This window comes from Paralichthys olivaceus, chromosome 22, assembly GCF_024713975.1.
Source record: "Paralichthys olivaceus isolate ysfri-2021 chromosome 22, ASM2471397v2, whole genome shotgun sequence".
Classification (NCBI taxonomy): Eukaryota; Metazoa; Chordata; class Actinopteri; order Pleuronectiformes; family Paralichthyidae; genus Paralichthys; species Paralichthys olivaceus.
The window spans coordinates 13,066,507-13,086,899 of NC_091114.1; the positions used below are offsets into that span (position 1 = coordinate 13,066,507).

General features: G+C 38.6%; 4 protein-coding genes across 5 annotated transcripts; 1 reads left to right on the forward strand and 3 right to left on the reverse strand.

The window, feature by feature from the left end:
- Positions 1-53: 53 nt before the first annotated feature.
- cldn15a (claudin 15a) lies at positions 54-3,776 on the reverse strand. The gene is made up of 5 exons (XM_020095475.2): positions 3,407-3,776; positions 3,010-3,174; positions 2,809-2,890; positions 2,600-2,707; positions 54-1,216 (listed from the first exon to the last, which is right to left on the reverse strand). Exons 1-5 carry the CDS (start codon positions 3,621-3,623, stop codon positions 1,120-1,122), a joined length of 669 nt encoding a protein of 222 aa, XP_019951034.1. The 5' UTR covers positions 3,624-3,776; the 3' UTR covers positions 54-1,119.
- A 3,919-nt stretch (positions 3,777-7,695) lies between these two features.
- Positions 7,696-9,609, reverse strand: fis1 (fission, mitochondrial 1). Its single transcript, XM_020095381.2, has 5 exons — positions 9,525-9,609; positions 9,040-9,172; positions 8,749-8,825; positions 8,573-8,678; positions 7,696-8,462 (listed from the first exon to the last, which is right to left on the reverse strand). The coding sequence occupies exons 1-5, from the start codon at positions 9,567-9,569 to the stop codon at positions 8,359-8,361; spliced, it is 465 nt and encodes a 154-aa protein (XP_019950940.1). The 5' UTR covers positions 9,570-9,609; the 3' UTR covers positions 7,696-8,358.
- A 386-nt stretch (positions 9,610-9,995) lies between these two features.
- LOC138406573 (cytidine deaminase) lies at positions 9,996-12,593 on the reverse strand. Its single transcript, XM_069519129.1, has 5 exons — positions 12,416-12,593; positions 12,156-12,272; positions 11,166-11,277; positions 11,028-11,085; positions 9,996-10,251 (listed from the first exon to the last, which is right to left on the reverse strand). Exons 1-5 carry the CDS (start codon positions 12,420-12,422, stop codon positions 10,138-10,140), a joined length of 408 nt encoding a protein of 135 aa, XP_069375230.1. The 5' UTR covers positions 12,423-12,593; the 3' UTR covers positions 9,996-10,137.
- Positions 12,594-14,042: 1,449 nt separating this feature from the next.
- Positions 14,043-18,837, forward strand: tm4sf5 (transmembrane 4 L six family member 5). Of its 2 annotated transcripts, none has more exons than XM_069519128.1 (5): positions 14,043-14,385; positions 15,471-15,551; positions 16,386-16,525; positions 17,789-17,981; positions 18,624-18,837. In XM_069519128.1, exons 1-5 carry the CDS (start codon positions 14,212-14,214, stop codon positions 18,639-18,641), a joined length of 606 nt encoding a protein of 201 aa, XP_069375229.1. In that variant the 5' UTR covers positions 14,043-14,211; the 3' UTR covers positions 18,642-18,837. The 2 variants fall into 2 exon arrangements, with proteins under 2 accessions (XP_069375229.1, XP_019951030.2); XM_020095471.2 differs by having other exon boundaries at positions 14,062-14,385; positions 17,792-17,981.
- Positions 18,838-20,393: the final 1,556 nt, after the last annotated feature.

Below are 20,393 nucleotides of genomic sequence, written 5' to 3' on the forward strand. Positions count from 1 at the left end.
ACAGACTATTTTAACAGGGCGGGCACTCCCCTGCACAGAAACTGAAAGTTAAAGGTGAAAGGATAATTTTTATTCATAATTATGATAATTATAATTATTAATAATAAAACATCGCATCATGACACGTACAGTAAATGTTGAAAGAACTGAAAATATAAAATGCTGTATATGAAATCATGGCACCTTATGTAAAATAATATGTGATACATCTCAGTAGAGTTCAGTTCCCTTTTAACCTCAAAAACCATTTTTAAATTTAGTAAAGAAACCACCACTCATCAATTTACAATCTACACTCTGTGAAACGTCAATGACAATTCATTATTAAATGTAACATCTTTCGAAAAGGAAGTGAATTAATTAAATCATCTCTACATTCTTCTTGTCTAATTGTTACAGGTAACAGGTAATAATAATAGGTGCGAAATTATTAAATTATTAATTCATATATATATATATATATATATATATATATATATATATATATATATATATTTTTTTTTTTTATTTAATGACAATATAACCTGTTTCAAAGAAAAATAATAATTTACATTGCAGCTGTTTGTAAAAAGTCAGACAGGAAATATGAAGTATAATACATTTTATTGTGTGCAATCGTAAAAAAAATATCATCCAAACAAAGACAACGTGTCCTCTACCTTCTTACACAGATAATATCTAGACAAAAAACTGTATAAAACACCAGGGAGACAGAAATCTGAATCATCACACCGTTGACCTTCCCCTTACAGATGTCTGAAAGTGTGTACGTTGATAATCACATGATTGAACTCCTTCTGAATAAACTCAAACAGGAAGATAAATAAAATCACTGGAAACATTTGGTGTGTATGTGCATTAAAACAGTGATAAGAGCTTTGTACAACTTTTACAACATCAACGCTATGATTCCATTTTACAGAACACACACTTGTTATTGTGGTTATTTACAGTTCAGTGGTGCTGTGTTTGGATGCATGGACGCTCAGCTTTTCCTCCCAGTTATGGACAAAGAAAGAAAGTAGAGAAGGAACACTTGGACATGTCAGGTGCATCAACAGAAAATTCCCTGTCATTTAAAGGAGATTTGATCGATATAGTTTTGTTTTCACAGTCGGCTCAAACGTAAGCATTTCGGCCATAAGTACTGGCAGCCACACTTCTGGTAGGAGCAACTCCAGAATATACAGTTCCTCTGGTTTGATAGGGCAAAGGGCTGCAAAGAAAAAAAGAGGGGGAAACAGAAATGTCAGTCACACAGAGTAGATATTTAATTTCCTCATGGTAAATCAGATTTTTACGGAAATCAGCATTTACTGGATTTGATCAGGCTTTTGCACAGAGACCTTAAAAGTGAAGCAGCTAAATGTAATGGAATATTAACGCATGACATATTACACGATGAAAGTATGTGTTGAATTCTGGTGCAGTCCAGCTTATTTGCAGCAGCAACTTTCTTGTCGTACCACTGGGGAGCGCCATTTGAGGTTTTCAAACATTTTGGCCTTAAGTTGCCTGACACCTTTGTGCCTTGTTTCTGACCCACATGTCCCTTATCTTATCTCACTCAGCCTCTTTTCACTGCACTCCTTCACCATTTCTTTTATTTTCTCCCCGGCACATTTGAATTGCTGCACGTGTCTGGGAGGAGCTCTTTTAAGGTTGTATATGTGATATTCATTGCCACTACTACCTTAGTGTTCTTAGCAAGGTGTTGCTAAATCCAATGAAAGAGGGGCCTAAACACACAACTAGAAAAACAGCTGAATAAAGATACTCTGTGTGCAGGAGATAAAGCTGTATATGGGTCTTAAGAGGTATTTCGGGGCTTCACATCCATCAGGGTGCCATGTTGACTTTACTGCCAGTTGGGGCTGGAACCCTTTTGTTTTATTGGCGTCTCACAGTTTAACTTGCACCAACATAAACATGCACCCAGAGCAGCTTCAAAAACAGAGGGGCTCAGATCACACACACACGGAGGGAGTGTGAGTTGCGATCCCTGATCAGGACCCTCACTCTAAAAAAACTGTTTGGTTGCTTTTTTAAAACGTTTCTAGACCTTGTATATTTGACCTTCAAAAGGTAACGAGATCATGACTAATCAAGCATCACATGTCTGGGGTTTATTGTATTGTAGTTGCCTAACCCTTTTGGTATCAAACTTGATAACAATTTCATGTCATAAAAAATGTGTTCATGTGGACATGAAGTTCAGATGGTAAGATCCAGTAAAAGCTCCCATAAGTGGATTCACAACAATTTAAGACACACTAATACAGACATCATAAATATGACTGTAAACGACACCAGTTACAGTACGTCACAATTCATTTTGACAATTAAATACAGTGCAATCTAAAAACTTTATTTCTGTCCACTGTATCTAAAAGACACTTTTTTTAAACATGGAACTAGAGAGTCTTGCAAGTCCTTACAAAGCAATGCATTATGTTTTACTTAATTGCAATTAATTATATTTGAAAATTGTGAGGTGCCGTTATCAGCAGGTATCTACCACTAAAACCATGAATTAAGATTCTTCTCAGCTCTGTATAAAAGCGCCATTATGGACCAAACACTTAAAACCTGAACTTACTATTGCTCCTCCTTGCCCAGTTTGCAGGAGCAGGTCAGACAAGCCCCTCCTGCCATGGAGAGCACAGCCGAGCACCAGCCGATGTAAAGCCCCTCTCCTATTTCATACCTGCAACACACAGCGTGCAGAGTCGCAGTCAGCCAACACACATCAGCTTCATGTCAGGTGTCCCTTATCCAACACCCCCCCCCAACATGCCACTGTCTTACCTCGTCCCAGGATAGAACGGGTCGAAGAATTCCTGAGTGATATTGAAGGCGTACCAGGACACTGAGACCATCGTGCACAAACCTGTTGATATGAAACATCCCACAAATATTCTTTAATTATTGAGAAAGCAAGATTTTATTAATCCCATAGTCAACAGAAAGAACAGTTTCCCTGTCTTTTGATTCAATCCTTTACTTTACCTTGGAGTATGAACAAGATCCCTGCAGTGCCAGCAATCCTCCCCTTGAGGATTTGGTTCTCCCCTCCTGCCTTCGAACACTGTACTCCAACCAGCGCCAACAACAGTCCAATGGAGCCAAACGCTATGGCCGCGATCATCAAGGCTCTAGACGCCTGGATGTAACCTGGAGATGACGTGAAATTAAAAACCAGCAGCTGGATTCACCATCGTCTACCTGGCTTTGGCCAAGGGCCTATAAAACCTTGAAATTGTCCTTTAACAGGTGCATCTTGTTACATTATATGTTTTCCTGTTATTATTTTTAGTTGAAGGGATCTACGATTTATGTTTTGTGGGTCAAAATCCCCAAACTCTGAAATTGCACAATGAAAATCAAGTGTTTCTTGTTAACATACCATTTAAAGCGAGTAGTGAAGGGAACTCCCTGCAGTTGTGAACCCCGGTTGAATCCGATGCACATGACATCCACAGATTTTCATAGATGGTGGACGTGGTGATGACGTTGCCGTCCACGGTGGAGGTCCTCCAGTAACGGTTGGGCAGGGCGACCCCCACCATCACCCACCCAATGAACCCCAGGAACAGAGCTACCACTTCCACGATCGGATCCATCCTCCCCCTCCTTCGTCCAGCAGCCAAACAAAAGTGTGTCCAGATCCAGAAATGTGAGGATTGGATTTGACTTGTGTTGAAAAGTCTTCTTGGTTAAGTGTGTGTGAGTGTGTGTGTGTGTCTGTGAGGGTGTTGTGTGGCTGAGATGTGTCCAACTCAGCAGATATGTATAATCATTTATATGTCTTGCTTTCTCTCCTCCCCCTCGTCTCTCTCTCTCTCTCTCCCTCTCTCTCTCTCACACACACACACACACACACTTCGTCTTCTTTTTCCTCTGCTTTTTTTTTTTTTGCATTTTACACCCCTGAAACTGAGCAGGTGTTTATCGGCTCGCTCTCAGGGTCCAATGGTCGTCCATGTGTGTAATGACTCTGCACTGTGTATGTTTTCAACTCAGTTTTTTTTATTTTCTTCATTAAAAATGAATCCGATCGCAAAGATTTCATCACATTTCACCTATAGTGGAGTGATAACGATGAACAATCAAACTTTTTAAGGATTCTTAGTTGATTTTTGATGATAAATTGTTGTTTCTCAAAGTTTCACACTGAAGAGGCGTCAAACACAGAACCTACTAATACAACAGCACATTATATTTTATTTATTCTATTGGTTTGATTTGCTCAAGGCCACAAGACACAAGGTCACGACAACCCAGAGCCTCACCCAGCATTTTATATTATTTGGAAATGTGACAGCAGCGTCTAGCTTTTGTAATTTGAGGACCAAAGTCACACATATATAAGCAGCAGACAAAGGTTGTGGGTTCGCCCAGTTCCTGCTGCAGTTTCCGTGTTTGTGTGTCTTCATTAATAATCCTCCTGATAGCTGCTGGGTCAACCGTTGCCAAATCCATCCTGAGCACACCGAGTTCACCGTGCTGATAATCACAAGCTCCATCTTAACCTGCATCTCAGACGAAGTGAGCAGAGGCGAGGAGATTTATAAACCAATAAACTCCTTCACTTGTATCTAAGGTTCCTGAAATAGACGCATGTTTAAACCTGATTTGAGAGGTTCATCACTTTTTGGAACCAAGTGAGAGGTCAAGTGTTTGTTAACTGTAAATCTGTTCAAGTGACAAAGCAAACGTTGTAAAATTTAATTGAAATCCATATCATAGAGAATAAAAACCACCCGCAACCTCACCACCACTAAATAAATCAATAAATGTGTCATTTGCTCGACCAGATTTTCATTATCTTTCTTCTTTTATATGTTAGAAATAAACATATAAACATAAACATTTGTGAATGCGGCTACTGAGATATTAAAGAGTCTGTGTTTATACTGTGCAAATATTAAAGATGATGTAAAGAGATTACAGGGAATGTTATGATGGAAAGTTTTAATTTTCCATGATAACAATAAAGATAAGTGTCATGACAAGGTTTATCTCATTTAAATTGTTATTATCTTGCTCCAGTACATTTGAAAATGAAGTTGGTTAGTTAGTTTTTTCTCATATTAACAAATTAGATGTTTCATGCAAGTATATTTGAGACAGGTTTCCCATTTTTCTTTTGTTTTCATTTTAAAAATCTATGTTTTAACTATTTGTTGTTGCATATATGGAAACTCCTCCAAGAAATTCAATCATGCTCACAAATACTGTTAGAATATATGATAAGAAATTCTTATTTTTGAGGGGCAGCCTTCATCTCTCCTGCTGTGCTCATGAAACACCACATCCTGACCTCTTCCATAAACGTCTCCGTTTATGGCCGAGCTTGTTTGCGAAGCTGATTTTTACAGCTCACTTGGCTGAACATTAGTTGCAGATGAGTTTGTGTGTTTTAGATGTGACTGTTTAATTAGGTTTGTCTATAAAAAGTAAACTTTATGTGATTTAAAAAAAAGAAAAGTGATACCTGGAGGACCGTAACCATCTCCCACGTGCTTTCCAGGAAAGAGTCTCATCAAAGGGAGGTCGGGTGAGCAAGAGATGATGAGACACGACATGGAAGAGGCAGAGGAGAGAGATTAACAAGTGAAAAATTAAAGTTAAAAAAATCCAATAATTCTTGTAATTTGTAACATACACATGGTGTGACAGCGATTTTAGGAAAACATGTTATTTTGACCTGAAGATCAGTTTTTCAAAGTCAATAAAAGTAACGGTGGATAAATCCAGGATGATACGAGAGAAGCCTCTTCCTGTTATCTCACGTTTCATCTGTTATCAGCTTGACCGTAGGGAAGATTCTACAGATACTGTTGGGATTGGTTCAAACTTTAGTAAAGAGATGAACCAGGAGATTATTTCTCATGACTCTGAGGATCATTTTACCTCCACTGCCATTGTCAAGTCAGAGATTTGAATGATATACTATATTATAAATACTATATTATACTAATTAGTCCCATATGTTATCAACAGACATTTCAAACCTGATATTCTAAAAAACTTGAATGAAATCTAGAATAAGTTTATGTTTTTCTGTTCATTTCTTCAAGGTTTGATCCTCTTCAAACACAATCAGAGCATTAGCTGCACTTGAAAGTGTGGGAAAATGTGCCGTCTCTGTGTCTGTCACCGTCTGCAGTAAGATACCGTGACACGCAATGAGCTGCTGTCCTTCTGGATGATAGAATCATTTCAAATTTCCTCTGTGAGGACATTTCTGCAGGATGTCACTCCTCCAGTACTCCCTGTCCCCTCATGTGCTCCCTCTCTTCACGGTGATTGCACATTAATATTCCTCAGCTATGGAGGGTCAATGAACGTTGGCCCTCGTAGCTGAAACTCAGTGAAGCCCTACACTGATGCTGATGAATCATTGATGTCCACGAGAAGAGTCTTGAGACGACTCCAGGATTAGTTTGGAAATGTTAATTTACAGGCTTCTCCTGTGTTTGTCTATGGGATCAATTTTTCTTTCTTTTTTTGGGAACGTCCACCCTCCCTCGTGTTTGTGTTTGCCCACTCGATCACCTCTTCCACACCAAAGAGGATGGTTGTTTTCACTGATATGTCCCTGGGGAGAGTTTCGGTGCTGTCAGGTGGGTTAATGAGTAACACCCCACGAGGCTGATAACGCCGCACATAACTGATAGTCTCAATAAGGCCTCCTGTCGTAAAAAGCGGGGCTGGAGTCTCGAATCTCCCCCCGTAGGTCAAGATGTGAGGATGAGCGGCGGCGGGTGAACTAGGCCAGGCACGTTTTTAAAGTTTGAATGTAAACGACTCAACCTCTGTCACACAAGTAGATAATGATCCTAATACCCCCCCACACACACACACAGACACACACACACACTCCTCCTCCACAGTGTCCACCAGAGCTTCACTGTAAATTTAGTAGAGTCAATAAATGGCAGTGATAAGACTGGGACTGTATACTGGACTTTGCTCCATCAATAAAAGAATCTTGTGAAAATAACTTGGATGAAGGAGGAATAAAGAAATGGAAAATTACTCCTCTGGTCTTTTGTAACAGTTTGAATCCTAACGACACACTCACGGGGACACGTTCATGCAGACGACACTGCGATGTTGAAATTTAGTTTTTCTTCCTGCGAAACGTCGTCTAGATTACAGGAACTGTGCTTAAGTCAAATCTTGATAAGGCAAAATTTTATTACAGCTTTAAGACATTAATGTGCTCAACAAATCTGATATGGCACTTGAATCAATGTGTTGGACCAGAAATGTCCGATTATAGAGACATCATGGAATAAATTATTTTATTAACATTTTTGTCGACGTATTCAAATAATTCATGGAAACATTTTTTTATTATCTTGGCCAGTTTGTAACTGGGACAACTTTCATACATCTACTCAGAGGAACATATGTGAATTACTGCACTACATTTATTTGACAAATCAATATTCATACTTAATACACTTCAATAGGTACATACAAAGAGACATTTGCTTGATTAGTTAATTGACAGGAAATTAATTGGTAACCATTTAAAAAAAAAATGGTTAAAGCTTCTTAAATAGAGGCTTTTTACTTTTGATTTTCATTTCAGAATTATTCTACAGAATTCTTAGTAGTTCCATCCAATACAAATGATGTGTCATACTCAAAGAGTGCTGTCAGTGATAAGCTCCACAATTATTTTCTCAGTATTTAAATTATTTTATTTCTTCAACATGAAAACACAGGTCAGTAAATGCAGCACAGATTAATGTTTAGGAGGCAGATGACGTAATGTGTTTATTTCTAATAAGTGATTTAGCTTTTTTAACTTTAAGTTGTTTTCAGAAATTTCTTTGCCCAAAGCAGCAACTGGACATTCAGTTTACTAACAGCACTATTGCTGAGTCACTGTTACCTAGAAACTAATGACTCTGTTCCTTTTTATCATGACACAGCTACACTTCCCTCTGCACCAGTAGCACTTTCCAAAACAATTCCTCTTGTCAAAAATAATGTAAATACAGAACAACAACTGCATTTTTACAAACATATGTTCACAAAATGTAAATGTCAACTTGGGGAATTTTATGCTGAAACGCACACTGGTTATTCTAATTTATTTACATAAGAAATATGAAAGTGCCATGCTATAGTAGGTGAGCAGATAGCAAACTTAAGTATGTATAGTATATTTCAACCCTGTTAAAATATGAAAACAGGTTATTCACTGGCACATTCTAGTTCAAACCAAGATGACACGCCCTTCAAACTTTCCCCACTCAGCTTTTATTATTTGTTTATGCAGGGGAAGGGTCAGTGTGTGAGTCCAGCAAAATGAAGGCGCGTCATCTCCCATCCCAGTTAGGATTTGGTAGCTCCTTTTGACACCGCCAAGCCGATGAGTCCCGCTAAACCGGCCACACCGAGACCGATACCTCCAACGATCGCCATGCCAACCAAGCCGTCTAGATGATAATTAGGCCAACATCAGTATTGTAGATTAATTCAACCCATCAATTAATAGAAACGATTTATATCATCACTTTTAAGATTAAGACTCCTTATTGTCTTCTACCTTTTTTCAGAGCCTTGTCGATGAGTTTCTCCAGCTCCAGAGCCTGCTTGTTCCCCGGCTCGTTCCTGAGAAGAGTCCGGATGTACTTCAGGGCTTTTTCATATTCCTGGAAGAGGAAGGAAAACATGAGGTGAGGGCTTTCAGCACAGGGCATCACTTTAGGGAATAACACTAACTTTGAGTCTGTAGTTGGCCACTGCAAGGTAGAACAAGAAGTCCCTGGAGTCGTCCTTGGATGATTTCTGAACGAGCTCTGCAAATAAAATATAAAAAATTCAAACCATGAAAATGAAACATGCAAGTTAGTGTCTGACAACAGATACTAGCCATGAATCTGGTCTGATAATTTCTTATTAACACCAAATGTAAAAGTTCCTCTGAAGTGTTTCAACATATTGCAGGTTTTAGAGTTTATTAGGATCCATTATCCTCTGGCTTTGAAAATGAAAACCAAAGCATAGCTTTACCCTCCAGCAGCACAATTCCCTTCTTGATGTCCTCTGAGTATTTGCTCCTGATCAGACACCAGGCGTATTCAAACTTGGTGTCCTTGGACACAGCTCCCTTCACCAGCTCACTGTTGTATTTCTTCTCAAATTTCTGTCGCGACACAAACAAAACGATGGTGAAGCTCAGAGACGATTCACCGCCGCGTTCAAACAAAACCTCGCGAGCAGGAAGTCATCGAACCGGCGACATCACATTTAAATCACGTGTCCTGAGGTGATCTCTGATGATCACAGCTAACATGTCAAACCTGTCATCACAAACACCATCGTTAGCATTAGCTAGCTAAGTGACGCGTCACAGTCCGCCCCCGATACGTCGTATTTAATTTAGATTTCGCCGTTTACAAACCACGAGGATGTTACAAAGACCTCGTGTCAGGTTTCTACTGTGGTTACAAGTTGGTTTGATTGAGAGATGAAGGTTAAATAAAGTGAAAACTCACTAAAAGATCCTCAGGAGCGACCACATCGCTGAGAACAGCCTCCATGTTTCCGGAAACAGCCCGAAGACCCGCCCACCTTTATCATGTGACCTTTACGAATATCTCTATATATAAAAATAATAATAATAATGATAATAATATTAGTAGTAGTACTACTACTACTAATATTAATAATAATAACAATACAAAAAATAATAACAATAATATAGCTACTTCCATCCCTACTACTTCTAATAATGATAATAATAATAATACAACTACAACTACTACTAATAGTACTACTACCCTACTACTAATAATAATAACAACAATAATCAAAATAATGATAAAAAATATAATACTACAGCTACTTCTATCCCTACTACTTCTAGTAATAATAATTATAATACAACTTCTACTACTACTAATAATAATTATACTATAACTATACTGTTATTGACAATAACATTTAAAAAAAGAATCAGACACATGTTTAAGGGGAGAAAAGACACTTTATTGTTTTCTTCATGTGAAGTTTGATCAGTGTCATTTGCTGAAAATCAAGCGCAAAGAAGATGTAACAAGAATATTTCTTTATTGTTTCCCCTTCCTCGTAACGTTAAGACGAGGGTAGTTATTTCTTTGCCAGATGTGCAGATGAGAAGGCGAGAGGCAGCAGTTCACTGAGGCTGGTTTCTTTGTAAGATCCGTCCGGCTTGGTCAAGTACACGGTCCAGTCGGTTCCAAACTGGTGACGGAGAGAGATGCACAGCAATGAAGGAGAAAAGGACAAAATGTACGAGAGGATTCATTGTAATAATGCAAAACCACTACATTACATAAAAGTTTGCTTAATCATTCAGGTTAGACAAAAACTTAATATTTGGATTTTTCATTTAGTACACATTCTGATAATTCTTCAATTGTTTTTATGTGAATTTCATTATATTTCATTAAATAAATAAATAATAAATATTGGGATATTTAAAAGCTAAAGTCTAAAACTGTTGCAATCAGTATATAAAACATCAAACGTGTCTAAGCAGCTAAATGAAGAATGGAAACTCCCAATGTTCATTCTCAGTCTTATCAGAATAAATGTGTTGCAGTTTTATCTTACTCAACACAGAACCGAGTTAACACAGAGTTTCGTTCTCTTAATTGTGTGTTTTAAAAGATACAACAACTTGTCTTTGCAATTTTATTTACTGATCCGAGCTCGTCCCCCTCAATAAGGAAGTTATAACATTTTACAATGCTGGGTTATTAGTATCAGTGTTTGACATGTCTGCGAAAAGATTCTTGATTTACACACAACCAGCGTTTGCTAAAATATCCAAAAGATGTGTTTGACACAGAAAAGCTAATGTTCCAGTTGTGTACACTTTCCACATGCTTCCTAATGAAGGTTAGTTTTCAAAACATGGTCAGAAACAACTTCCTCTGGCTGTAAAGTGTTTGTGGTGCATCATGTTCTGATCAGGGGATAATGATTGTCTACTGGTAATAAAAGAGTTGCCTCACCTCCATAAGAACCTGTCGACAGGCTCCACACGGCCCAACAAACTGATCTTTGATGTCGCTGTGTGGAGGAGACAGTAAATGCATCAGAATATGTGTCTGGGGATCTTTTCATGTGCCGACAGGGCCACAGAGTCTCACCATGTCACAGCGATGGCCGTGAACTCTCTGTGTCCCTCCACCACAGCTCTCTGGATGGCCGTCCGCTCAGCACACACTGTCAGACCATAGGAGGCATTCTCCACATTACAGCCTGGGCCACAATTAAAGAAGAACAAGTGTTCACACTCTTTACCTTTAAATTTCCTTCTTATATATTTACCTATATCGATCTTTCTCATGTATTTCTAAATCATTTTGCTACTTGTGCAATGAATGTGCAAGTTGATTGCAGTAATGCAGTTGATGCAGTAATTTTACTATATTCTATTACTAGTGTATATTGCATTACTTTGTTTGTAAGTGGTATTTTGATACTGTAGTATATGTGGAGCATAATTTAATTATTTGTGTGCTTAAGGGTGTAATTAACTTTATAAAAATGTATCATACTTTATTTTATAATAAAGGAAAATATTTAGCTCTAAATATAAAACTAAAAACAACCTCTACAAAGTATTTCAGACAAAAGTAATCACAAGGAAGCTGCTCCAGGGCTTAAGAAGTTGGAATGGCAGGTATAACTTATATTGTGTCTGTAGATAAGTGTTAGAAACATATAAAATACAATTAATATCATTTGTATTAATATCATAATACTACATTAATATACTAATAGTCAAATTCTACCTCTGCACTTGAAATATTGGGGAATTCAGTGGTGGAAGACGTATATAATGTATATTGTATAGTGTTAGAAGTATAAAATACAATTACAGATTTGTATTATTGTTATTATTACTACGGAAATCAAAGTACTCCCATTAATGTACGTATAGTCATCGTCTACCACCGCACTTTCATTTATCTGTTATAAGGAAGAATTTAAGTAGAAAGAGAAATCTCCTTATCTTTTACTTAAGTAAGACAAAAATACAGATTAATATCAGTCAGTACTTCAGTACAGCACTTTGTCATAATCACCATCATCCAGTTTTTATTGGTGTATAGAAAAGTCCTGTTGGTTATTACCTGTGATTATAGCGCCATCTGCTGTCAGTATGGCAGCACCGACAGGGAAGTGGCTGTATGGACAGTAAGCCATGTCCCGAGCCTGGAGACACTTTGACACGAGCTCTTTAACTTGATCTGGAACAAAAAGACACAAACCAGGATGAGACACAACCAACAGGGAGGGTTAGGGTCAGAGGTGATGAAGGACACAACAACAACAACAACAACAACAACAACAACAACAACAACGACAACAACGAGAGAACTACAACACTCACCTGACATCACAGATGAAGAGACACACAGATACAAGGTCTGAGTCCTGCTGATGTCAGTGTGTGATCTTCAGTCCTGACACACACAAACACACACACACAAACACACACAAAGAGGAAACATTGGGGCACTGTGGCAACTGCATGTGCATTTTTTTTACCTTCACATTATTGGCTGCTGGGAGACTGCGTCATCAACCAGACCAAAACAACAGAAGAAAGAAAGAAACTACTTGTTTAAAAATAAGTTTCCGGACGAAAACAAGGAAGAAGAAAGAAAGAAAATAAATTATAATTTTGTTTGTTTCTTAAAAACAAAAAATAATACACTGTGTAAAATGTTATATTTTTTGTTAATTGTTAAATGGGCCGATAGTCAATTTCATGCACACAGATTTAGGATAACTAAATTACCCATTAGCCTTTTGCAAGAGTGCCAAGCTAATTTTATAATCAATCTAAAGTTTACTGATTAGAAGAAGGCAAAGAAAGTACATCTCTAGATTCTACATTAAATATACCACACTTACTCTCTTATTGTGATACTTCTTGTACCTTTTTTAAACATAGTACAGGAACAAATTCTCATTTGTCTCCTGAAATGTAAAATATCCCAACAGTTCTGGAGACATTTCAATACCTGCTCTGTGTACAAGATGAAACTCAGTGATGTTACTATGTTAATCCAGAAGATGGCGCCCTTGAGTATCTGGTCAACTTAATTAAACTGTATCAAAAGTTTTTTTTTTTTTCAAATTCACTTTTGCAATTTTCACCATTTATCTAAGAACTTAAATCAGTATGAAGTTGCCGAATATATATGAGTATGAGTATATACACCACTAACTAAGCCTCTCTTCTTACACACATGTCCCCCTGCTTCCATTACTTTCTTTATTTGCACCTTTAGTTACTTTATTTATTTATTACCAAGCATATTTGTACACGGATATGTATATTTCTGTTTTGTATATTTGTATTCTACATGTATATTTACTATGCTTTACATGTGCTGTCAGCGTTATACCTGTATTTTCAATTTGGACAACAGACATTTTTAAATCAAACACACACTGGTGGGTTAGATGTTCAGTTGCTGAAATCTCCAGAGCAGCGAACTCATATCAAACATCGATCGAGTGTAACGTCTGTATCTCTGGTACAAAGCTCTGTTCTGTGGACCAAACCCACGCCTGTGTGTGCAACAGGCCATAAATAGAACAAACAGTCTGGTATCATCATCAGCAGGAATCAAAGGGCAGAGAGGAGCCCCCTGAACACACACACACACACACACACACACACACACACATTTTGAACTTCCGTGTTTGTGAGGGCACCTGTTGACGTCATGGATTCCCTGGTCTCTTATCCTGACCTCAAACATCGCATCTAAAACCCAGACTCAAGCCTGAACCTTAACAAACCAAGTCTTGACCTTTTCACCTTTGCTCTCAATGTTTGTTTTCTTTTATAATTTTCCCATTAAATTAAAAACAGGTTGATATTCTTTATCTGAGTCCAATGAGACGACACACGACTCTGAAATCAGATTACAGTCGACCGCACCAATGCTCGGCCTTTGTTCCCTCTCTCCTCCCTGTTTTGTCGCTGCTGGTGTTTGACTTTCACAGTGAGCGAAGGTGAGCTGTCAGTCCTGAGCCTCCCCCCCTTCCTCTCTCTCTCACTCATTTCCACCGTCGACTTCTGCCCGACTTTCAGAAGACGGGGAGATAACTGGCAGTAAGAGTAGAAAAAGGGACAGGGAGCAGTGAGCGAGAGAAGACAGGTGTGAAACCATGTGTTGTACGGGGAAGTGCGCTCGCCTGGTGGGCCTGATCCTCCTGCCCACCGCCTTCATCTGCATGATCGCCAACCTGCTGCTGTTCTTCCCCGACGGGAAGAGTCTGGAGAACGACCAGATCTCCCTCCAGGTCTGGCTCATGGGGGGGCTGATCGGAGGAGGCCTCTTTGTGAGTAATGGAGTGTGGTCATATGTTTTATTGGGTTTTTTCAGTCATTCACTCAGCCTTGTGTAAACCTGTAAACTTTTTATTGATTACTTTTACGAGTACGTTTTATTGAGTATTATTTTTGGTGTCTGAAATGAAATTGTTGTATTTCATCAGAGTGCATTTATCAGAATCTTTCTCGTAACTATTCCCTTATCTGGGTTTTGACTTGTGGACTATAACGATACCTATGATAAAGAGGTTTTATTTAAAATGAGAAACCAAGAAAGAACATGTACATGCATTTATATCTTTACATTGAGATTTAAACTCAACCTTCACTTTGACACAAGCAGACAAAAAACAAAGTACATGAACTATCACAAGTACAATTCTACTGTAGTTTTCACATTTTTCTCACTTTATATAACAGTTCACAGAGAAATACTCCATTACATTTATTTACCAGCTATAAAAAAATTAATAAGTGTGCTAATAAAATATGACACATACAATAAATCTACCCAACATATAAAAAATAGATCAAATGATCTCCACCATGAACACAAATTAGATTAAAATACAACTACAACACAATAAATAATGGTATTTTCTGTTACTGATTACACTGGGGAGAACCTTTGAGGGAAAACACCGAATGAACTTCATCATCAAAGACACACACACACAAACAGTTTCCATTCACACTTTCATGACATTCTATTGGACAATGGGCAATAAATATATCACTAATATAAATAAATAATTGATAAATATTCAATTTCATAACTGTATCAGAGACCTTTGAGTCCAGTGGGAGGACATGTCTTTATTGCTGTGACATAATAGTTTGGATCAGGGACAAGTATATTTCTATCGACACGGATGTCAAAGCCTGCTGGGAGGAGAAAGTAAAACTCTTCACAAATATTTGGTTTTAGAGATAAGCCAGCGCTCAGAGAGAGACACACACGGAAATAAAAATTAGCTGACGCATGTACAAGTGTGCATGTATAGATACAAACACACCAAATCTGCACATCAAGAGCTTTACAGAGAATCAAACTTATCAGATGATGCCTCGTTTCTTATCTTCAACTCCTCAGATGCTGTGTCCGAGCTGCTCGGCTATCAGGGCCGGGGGCAAGGGTTGCTGCGGAACTGGTTGCTGTGGCAACCGTTGCCGGGTGAGTAAAGTCGTTGTAAAGATTTTAATATATAGATGTATAGGCGCTGTTGGGGACTGGCCTGATAGTGATGGGTGGTGGCGAAGGAGATGCCATATAGAGGAGCAAAGGACAAAGTTGAATCATGTGTATTTTATCAGCAGTGCACTCGTTATTAAAGGATTTACTGTCCTGAGGCACTTTATCAGGACACTTCCACATTTTAAAAACATCGTTTAAAGTCATTAGGTTTTGCAGAAGTACAGTTTTTATTATTCTGACATTATTACAATGAGAAAAGATGCATGTGAGTGTGTTTACTGTTTGAAATCACATCAAGTCAAGACAGAAGGTATTTGTATTTATATTACAGTTTGGCTGAGTGATAATTATATATAATATAAAAGTTGAATTTAGGCCCATGACATTGGGTCAAGTGAAATCATACAGAAACACTTTTAACCCTTTAAAATGATAGTTGAATAAATCAAGAAATATTTGGACAAGGCGAATTCGGTGAGCAAGACTTTCAATGTCCCCTTGATGACATCATCTATGATAAGGAATCAGATCGAGTTCAATCTCTGCTGCCAAGTAACATCTATATTTTTTATATTCTTACACTTACATATAAATATATATCTTAATATACCTACAACACTTGAGTGCAATGACCACAAAGAACTTTGAATCTTGAATATGAGACAAATCAACTGAGAAATGAGTGAAGAACACTAATGTCATATAAGATAGAATACAGAAGGTAGAACTTTTACAGTGCTGAAGCTAATAGATGTAAAGTAACGTCCTTTATCAGCAGTGAAATAGTGATGTTTGTTCTCGTCTTCCCTTCAGATGTTGAGCTCAGTGTTCTCCTCTGCCTTCGGCCTGATCGGAGCCATCTACTGCACCAGTGTGTCCTCGGCAGGTCTCGCTATCGGACCCAAGTGTCTGGTCGAAGGTGAATGGAAGTACCCTTTCGAAAACCTCGACACGTGAGTGTTCTTCACTTCACTGTAGTTTCAAATGTGCTTTTTTCCCCCTGCATACTGTCATATCTCCCTTTGCTGCACCTCCTCATAGATTCTGTGTAGATATGTGTTATCTTATCATCAGCTGCAGTGCAGTCAAAAGGTCTGAGACCACTAAGTGGACCCCGCCCCACAGGCAGCGTCTGTATGTTTCTTTGAGAAGTGAAACAGTTATGATTTATGATCATTAAGAAAAAGAAAAACTAGACATGTAATACTCCTACAGTCCAGTAGGTGGCAGACTGAGGCAACCTATTCTGTTTGTGTCATTGCAGCAAAATGAGTCAGAAGGAGAATTAATTTCAGAGTGTTGCTGCAAATAAAATCTATTTTTAATATGTGAATAAATAAATAACAACAAACCTTTGGCCAAATGATCGAGAAGAAACGATTCTTATATTAAATAAATAATAAAATATCAAGATAGAAGCAAAAACAGGCATTATGTTATCAGGCAACATAATGTGGTTATTATGATTCTTTGATTAAATATTCAGTCTTGATATATTTCATCTTCTTCCTGACTGATCTAAAATGGGGCAGAGCCACAGCGATAACGTGTTTGGCCCCAATGAGACATTTCACAAGCTCGCGCAGGATAACAGTGAATCACCTGATAGACGAACCATCAGGTTAATAGATATGAGCGTGTGGTTAATATGTAGGCTGCTGTTCACAGCGAGGGATCTGAGATTGACAACACATTGCATGATGGGATATTTATTTTAAACCTGAGTGTTCTTCCTACAGCAAAGCTCAGTTTTTGTTTTTCTACTTATCTTAACCTGGCTTAGTCCAAAAACAGCAAAACGTGCAAATTTACACTCCAGTTATTTTACAGGTTAAACAATCACAATATAATATGTTAATTGGTGACCATTAAAGGTGCAGTGATTTTGTTACTTTGGACAAAGAGCATGGTAACTGTTCCAAACACGAGAGTCACACACACGAGCATCAAACTCAAGTGTTCCCAGAATGTCAAACTATTTAAATGATCATTTTAAACTCTTTTCCTTTTTGTTTTCCATCTGCTTTCCTCCTCCTCCCCTCATTTTTTCCCATTTACATCCAACATTTTTCTTCAACTCAGTCATTCCATCTTTTTCCTCCTGCACCCCCAAACTCTGCACATATTTTTATTTAATCTGTGTGTGTGTGTGTGTGTGTGTGTGTGTGTGTGTGTGTCCTGTACAATGCTTATGCTCTGGCTGTTCTCCCTCTCAGGAGCAACACCAGCTACCTCGTGAACCAGACCCTGTGGACGATCTGCGAGGCCCCTGCCAACGCAGTGATGTGGCACGTCGTGCTCTTCTCCATCCTGCTGTCCATGGGTCTGCTGCAGCTCGTGCTCTGCGGCATCCAGGTGGTCAACGGCTGCTTAGGGTGCATGTGCGGAGACTGCCGTGAAAGCAAAGATGTGAGTAAACAGATCCTGAAAGAAAAGATGGAAAAGGAAAAATTTAATCCTGTAAATTGAAGAGATACATGCAAAGGGGAAGCAATAACATGTTACACACTTTTATCAAACTGGAACACACCAACCTGAGAGTTCTGTACTGGTGTAGGAAGTGAGCTAGGTAATGGAAAACAGGAAAGGGCAGAGTTTTGATCCTGTGTTGATAATGTGGGTGCACGGAAGTGGGCAGATTGACTGAATGGCTTTAGTGGGATTGTAGCCTGTTAGGCCACGACACAGGAAAATGTCTCCCACCTATAAGAGGAAGTCCACTACAGAAAACATTATGGATGGAAAATACACTTAAAAACACATTATGTCATTTTTTTTGCCATTTTTAATGGATTAAACAAATGAGGTTTAAAGTAAATTACATAATAATATGATGTTAATTTCTAGGATTTTTACAAACACCTAAACATCCAACACATTATTTAACGTTGAGCAGGATTTGTTCCACTCGTTTCTCAGTAAATCGACACATCAGCCAACGTTTACTACACATTAACATGACACGCACATTTATTTACAGACTCTGTCAGTCATCTGAACTTGCTTCCTGTCTAAACATGAAATTGACACCTGACTTGTGTCCCGTTACAGGACGATGGTGGACTGTGAAGATCAACCTGCTGTGACCTGCGTTCACAAGGAGCAGGGATTTGATCCTGTGAAGCAGAATGAGATTTTCTTTTGATACTACGCTGTACTTTTATTTTGAAGACATCCTGTTTGAGAAGCCTCACTCCATTTGTCTTTTTCGCTTCAACCAATATAATGATTTAAATAAAGTCCACGTTGGAACATGAATCACAAAGTAATTGTGAGGATTTTTAATTTTTTTATGCTTTTGCTATAAAGAAACAAATATACATATCAGATGAACTTGAAATATTATATTTTACTGTATTTTTTTGGATGATCGGATTTTTGCATCATGAGTGAAAGTTAAACTTCATCAGTTCATTCTGATCTTCAATATTAAAAAAAACGTATTTTTCCCAATAAATCTTCTTCATGAATCTTGCTTTCTCTCAAACACACAAACAACATTTTTGTTTTCGAGTGTACTATCCCTTGAACCTTAAACCTCGCAGGACCTAGAAATGATGTTTAGCCTCATTAGGACCTTGAGGTCTACTGGTCCTGACAAGGTCAGTGTTCATGCTGTAAAAAAAGCGGCAGCAGAAACAAGTACACGCACACATTTTACAGAAACCTCTGTGTCATCGACTGCCTCTAATGATCCGTCTGAAGAACCCCTGCAGATTCCTCCCCTCATGCTGAGCTCAGGCCGTCACAGAGAGTCACATCTAACAGGATTTGTTGTGCGTCAAGACCAAGTGTCAAAGGTCAGAACGCCCCCTGTGGACGCTGCGAACGCTGCAGCTGCAGAAACACTACACAGTCCTTACAAGTGGCCGTTTGCAGAGTTAAGCTGTTGATCTTTTGTTGCCATGGAGTGACTTCGTGGTAATTGTTACCTAACTTTCAAGTTTAAAGCCTGTTGCAGAGCGGCACCCAGGTAAATATAGATGTAGTCTCCTCAGTGAGGCCAAACAACCTAAAGCTCTGGAGCTGAAAGACTCTGTTAGTGCAGATAAATACATTAAGGCTCGCTTCAGTGGCCTCATTAATAATGTCTACAGAACATTTTTCACCCTGCTCTATTAAAACCCCTCTGCCTTTCTCTGAGTGCATCCAATTGAATCACAATCCCATGTGTTTTGGTCTGGAAACGGAACAATCTGTTTCAGATTTCAACCAAAACTTATTTCAAACTTTGCTCACATACGTCCAGGACAGGGCGGGGAAGTTACGTCTGCTGTGGAAAATAAGTTCTGTGCCCAACACCACGAGCATCTTGGCTAAATGATTGGCCGGTGTTTAGTAATGCAGCCGTCTTATATAATGCACAGCACAAAGCGAGGAAGGGGCATAAGTGATGAGACTTTGGAATAAAAGAACGCTGGGACAAAGGGAGGAAAACGGGAAGGGGGCCCATTCCCAGCTGCTTCTCATGCAAATCGAAAAGGCGCCTTGAAAGAATCCAGAGAGGCAGAGAAAGTGCTTTTTAATGGCGAGGTGGAGGAGCAGTGATGTAAGAGCACACATGCACTGACGAAGGCTGAAAAGGCAGGGAAAGCACCCCCCCTCAAAAAAGAAAAGGAAAAACAGGAGAGAAACAAGAAAGTATATGAAACAAGTGAAAAGGCACAAAAATCCATCTTGTGCATTAATTTAGCTCCTGAGGTGAATGAGTCTTTTCTTCCAACTTGATCTAACTGAAATAATAAAGTAGAGACAGAAGAAAGAAGAAGTCTGACTGTAAAACCATTGAACCGAGCTGTGCAAAGGACTCTGAGCAACATG

Bases quoted from the DNA above. Each gene is read 5' to 3' on its own strand.
- cldn15a (XM_020095475.2), bottom strand. From the start codon at position 3,623: ATGGATCCGATCGTGGAAGTGGTAGCTCTGTTCCTGGGGTTCATTGGG. The intron at 3,175-3,406 runs GTATGTTAACAA...CGTCATCTCCAG, and splicing joins TTCACTACTCGCTTTAAATG to GTTACATCCAGGCGTCTAGA. The intron at 2,891-3,009 runs GTAAAGTAAAGG...TCATATCAACAG, and splicing joins GATCTTGTTCATACTCCAAG to GTTTGTGCACGATGGTCTCA.
- fis1 (XM_020095381.2), bottom strand. From the start codon at position 9,569: ATGGAGGCTGTTCTCAGCGATGTGGTCGCTCCTGAGGATCTTTTA. The intron at 8,826-9,039 runs GTAAAGCTATGC...TTTTATTTGCAG, and splicing joins GGGAATTGTGCTGCTGGAGG to AGCTCGTTCAGAAATCATCC. The intron at 8,679-8,748 runs GTTAGTGTTATT...TTCCTCTTCCAG, and splicing joins TGGCCAACTACAGACTCAAA to GAATATGAAAAAGCCCTGAA.
- LOC138406573 (XM_069519129.1), bottom strand. The intron at 11,086-11,165 runs GTGAGACTCTGT...TCCTCCACACAG, and splicing joins ACGGCCATCGCTGTGACATG to CGACATCAAAGATCAGTTTG. The intron at 10,252-11,027 runs GTGAGGCAACTC...CTCCGTCACCAG, and splicing joins GTCGACAGGTTCTTATGGAG to TTTGGAACCGACTGGACCGT.
- tm4sf5 (XM_069519128.1), top strand. From the start codon at position 14,212: ATGTGTTGTACGGGGAAGTGCGCTCGCCTGGTGGGCCTGATCCTCCTG. The intron at 14,386-15,470 runs GTGAGTAATGGA...TCAACTCCTCAG, and splicing joins TGATCGGAGGAGGCCTCTTT to ATGCTGTGTCCGAGCTGCTC. The intron at 15,552-16,385 runs GTGAGTAAAGTC...TCTTCCCTTCAG, and splicing joins GCTGTGGCAACCGTTGCCGG to ATGTTGAGCTCAGTGTTCTC.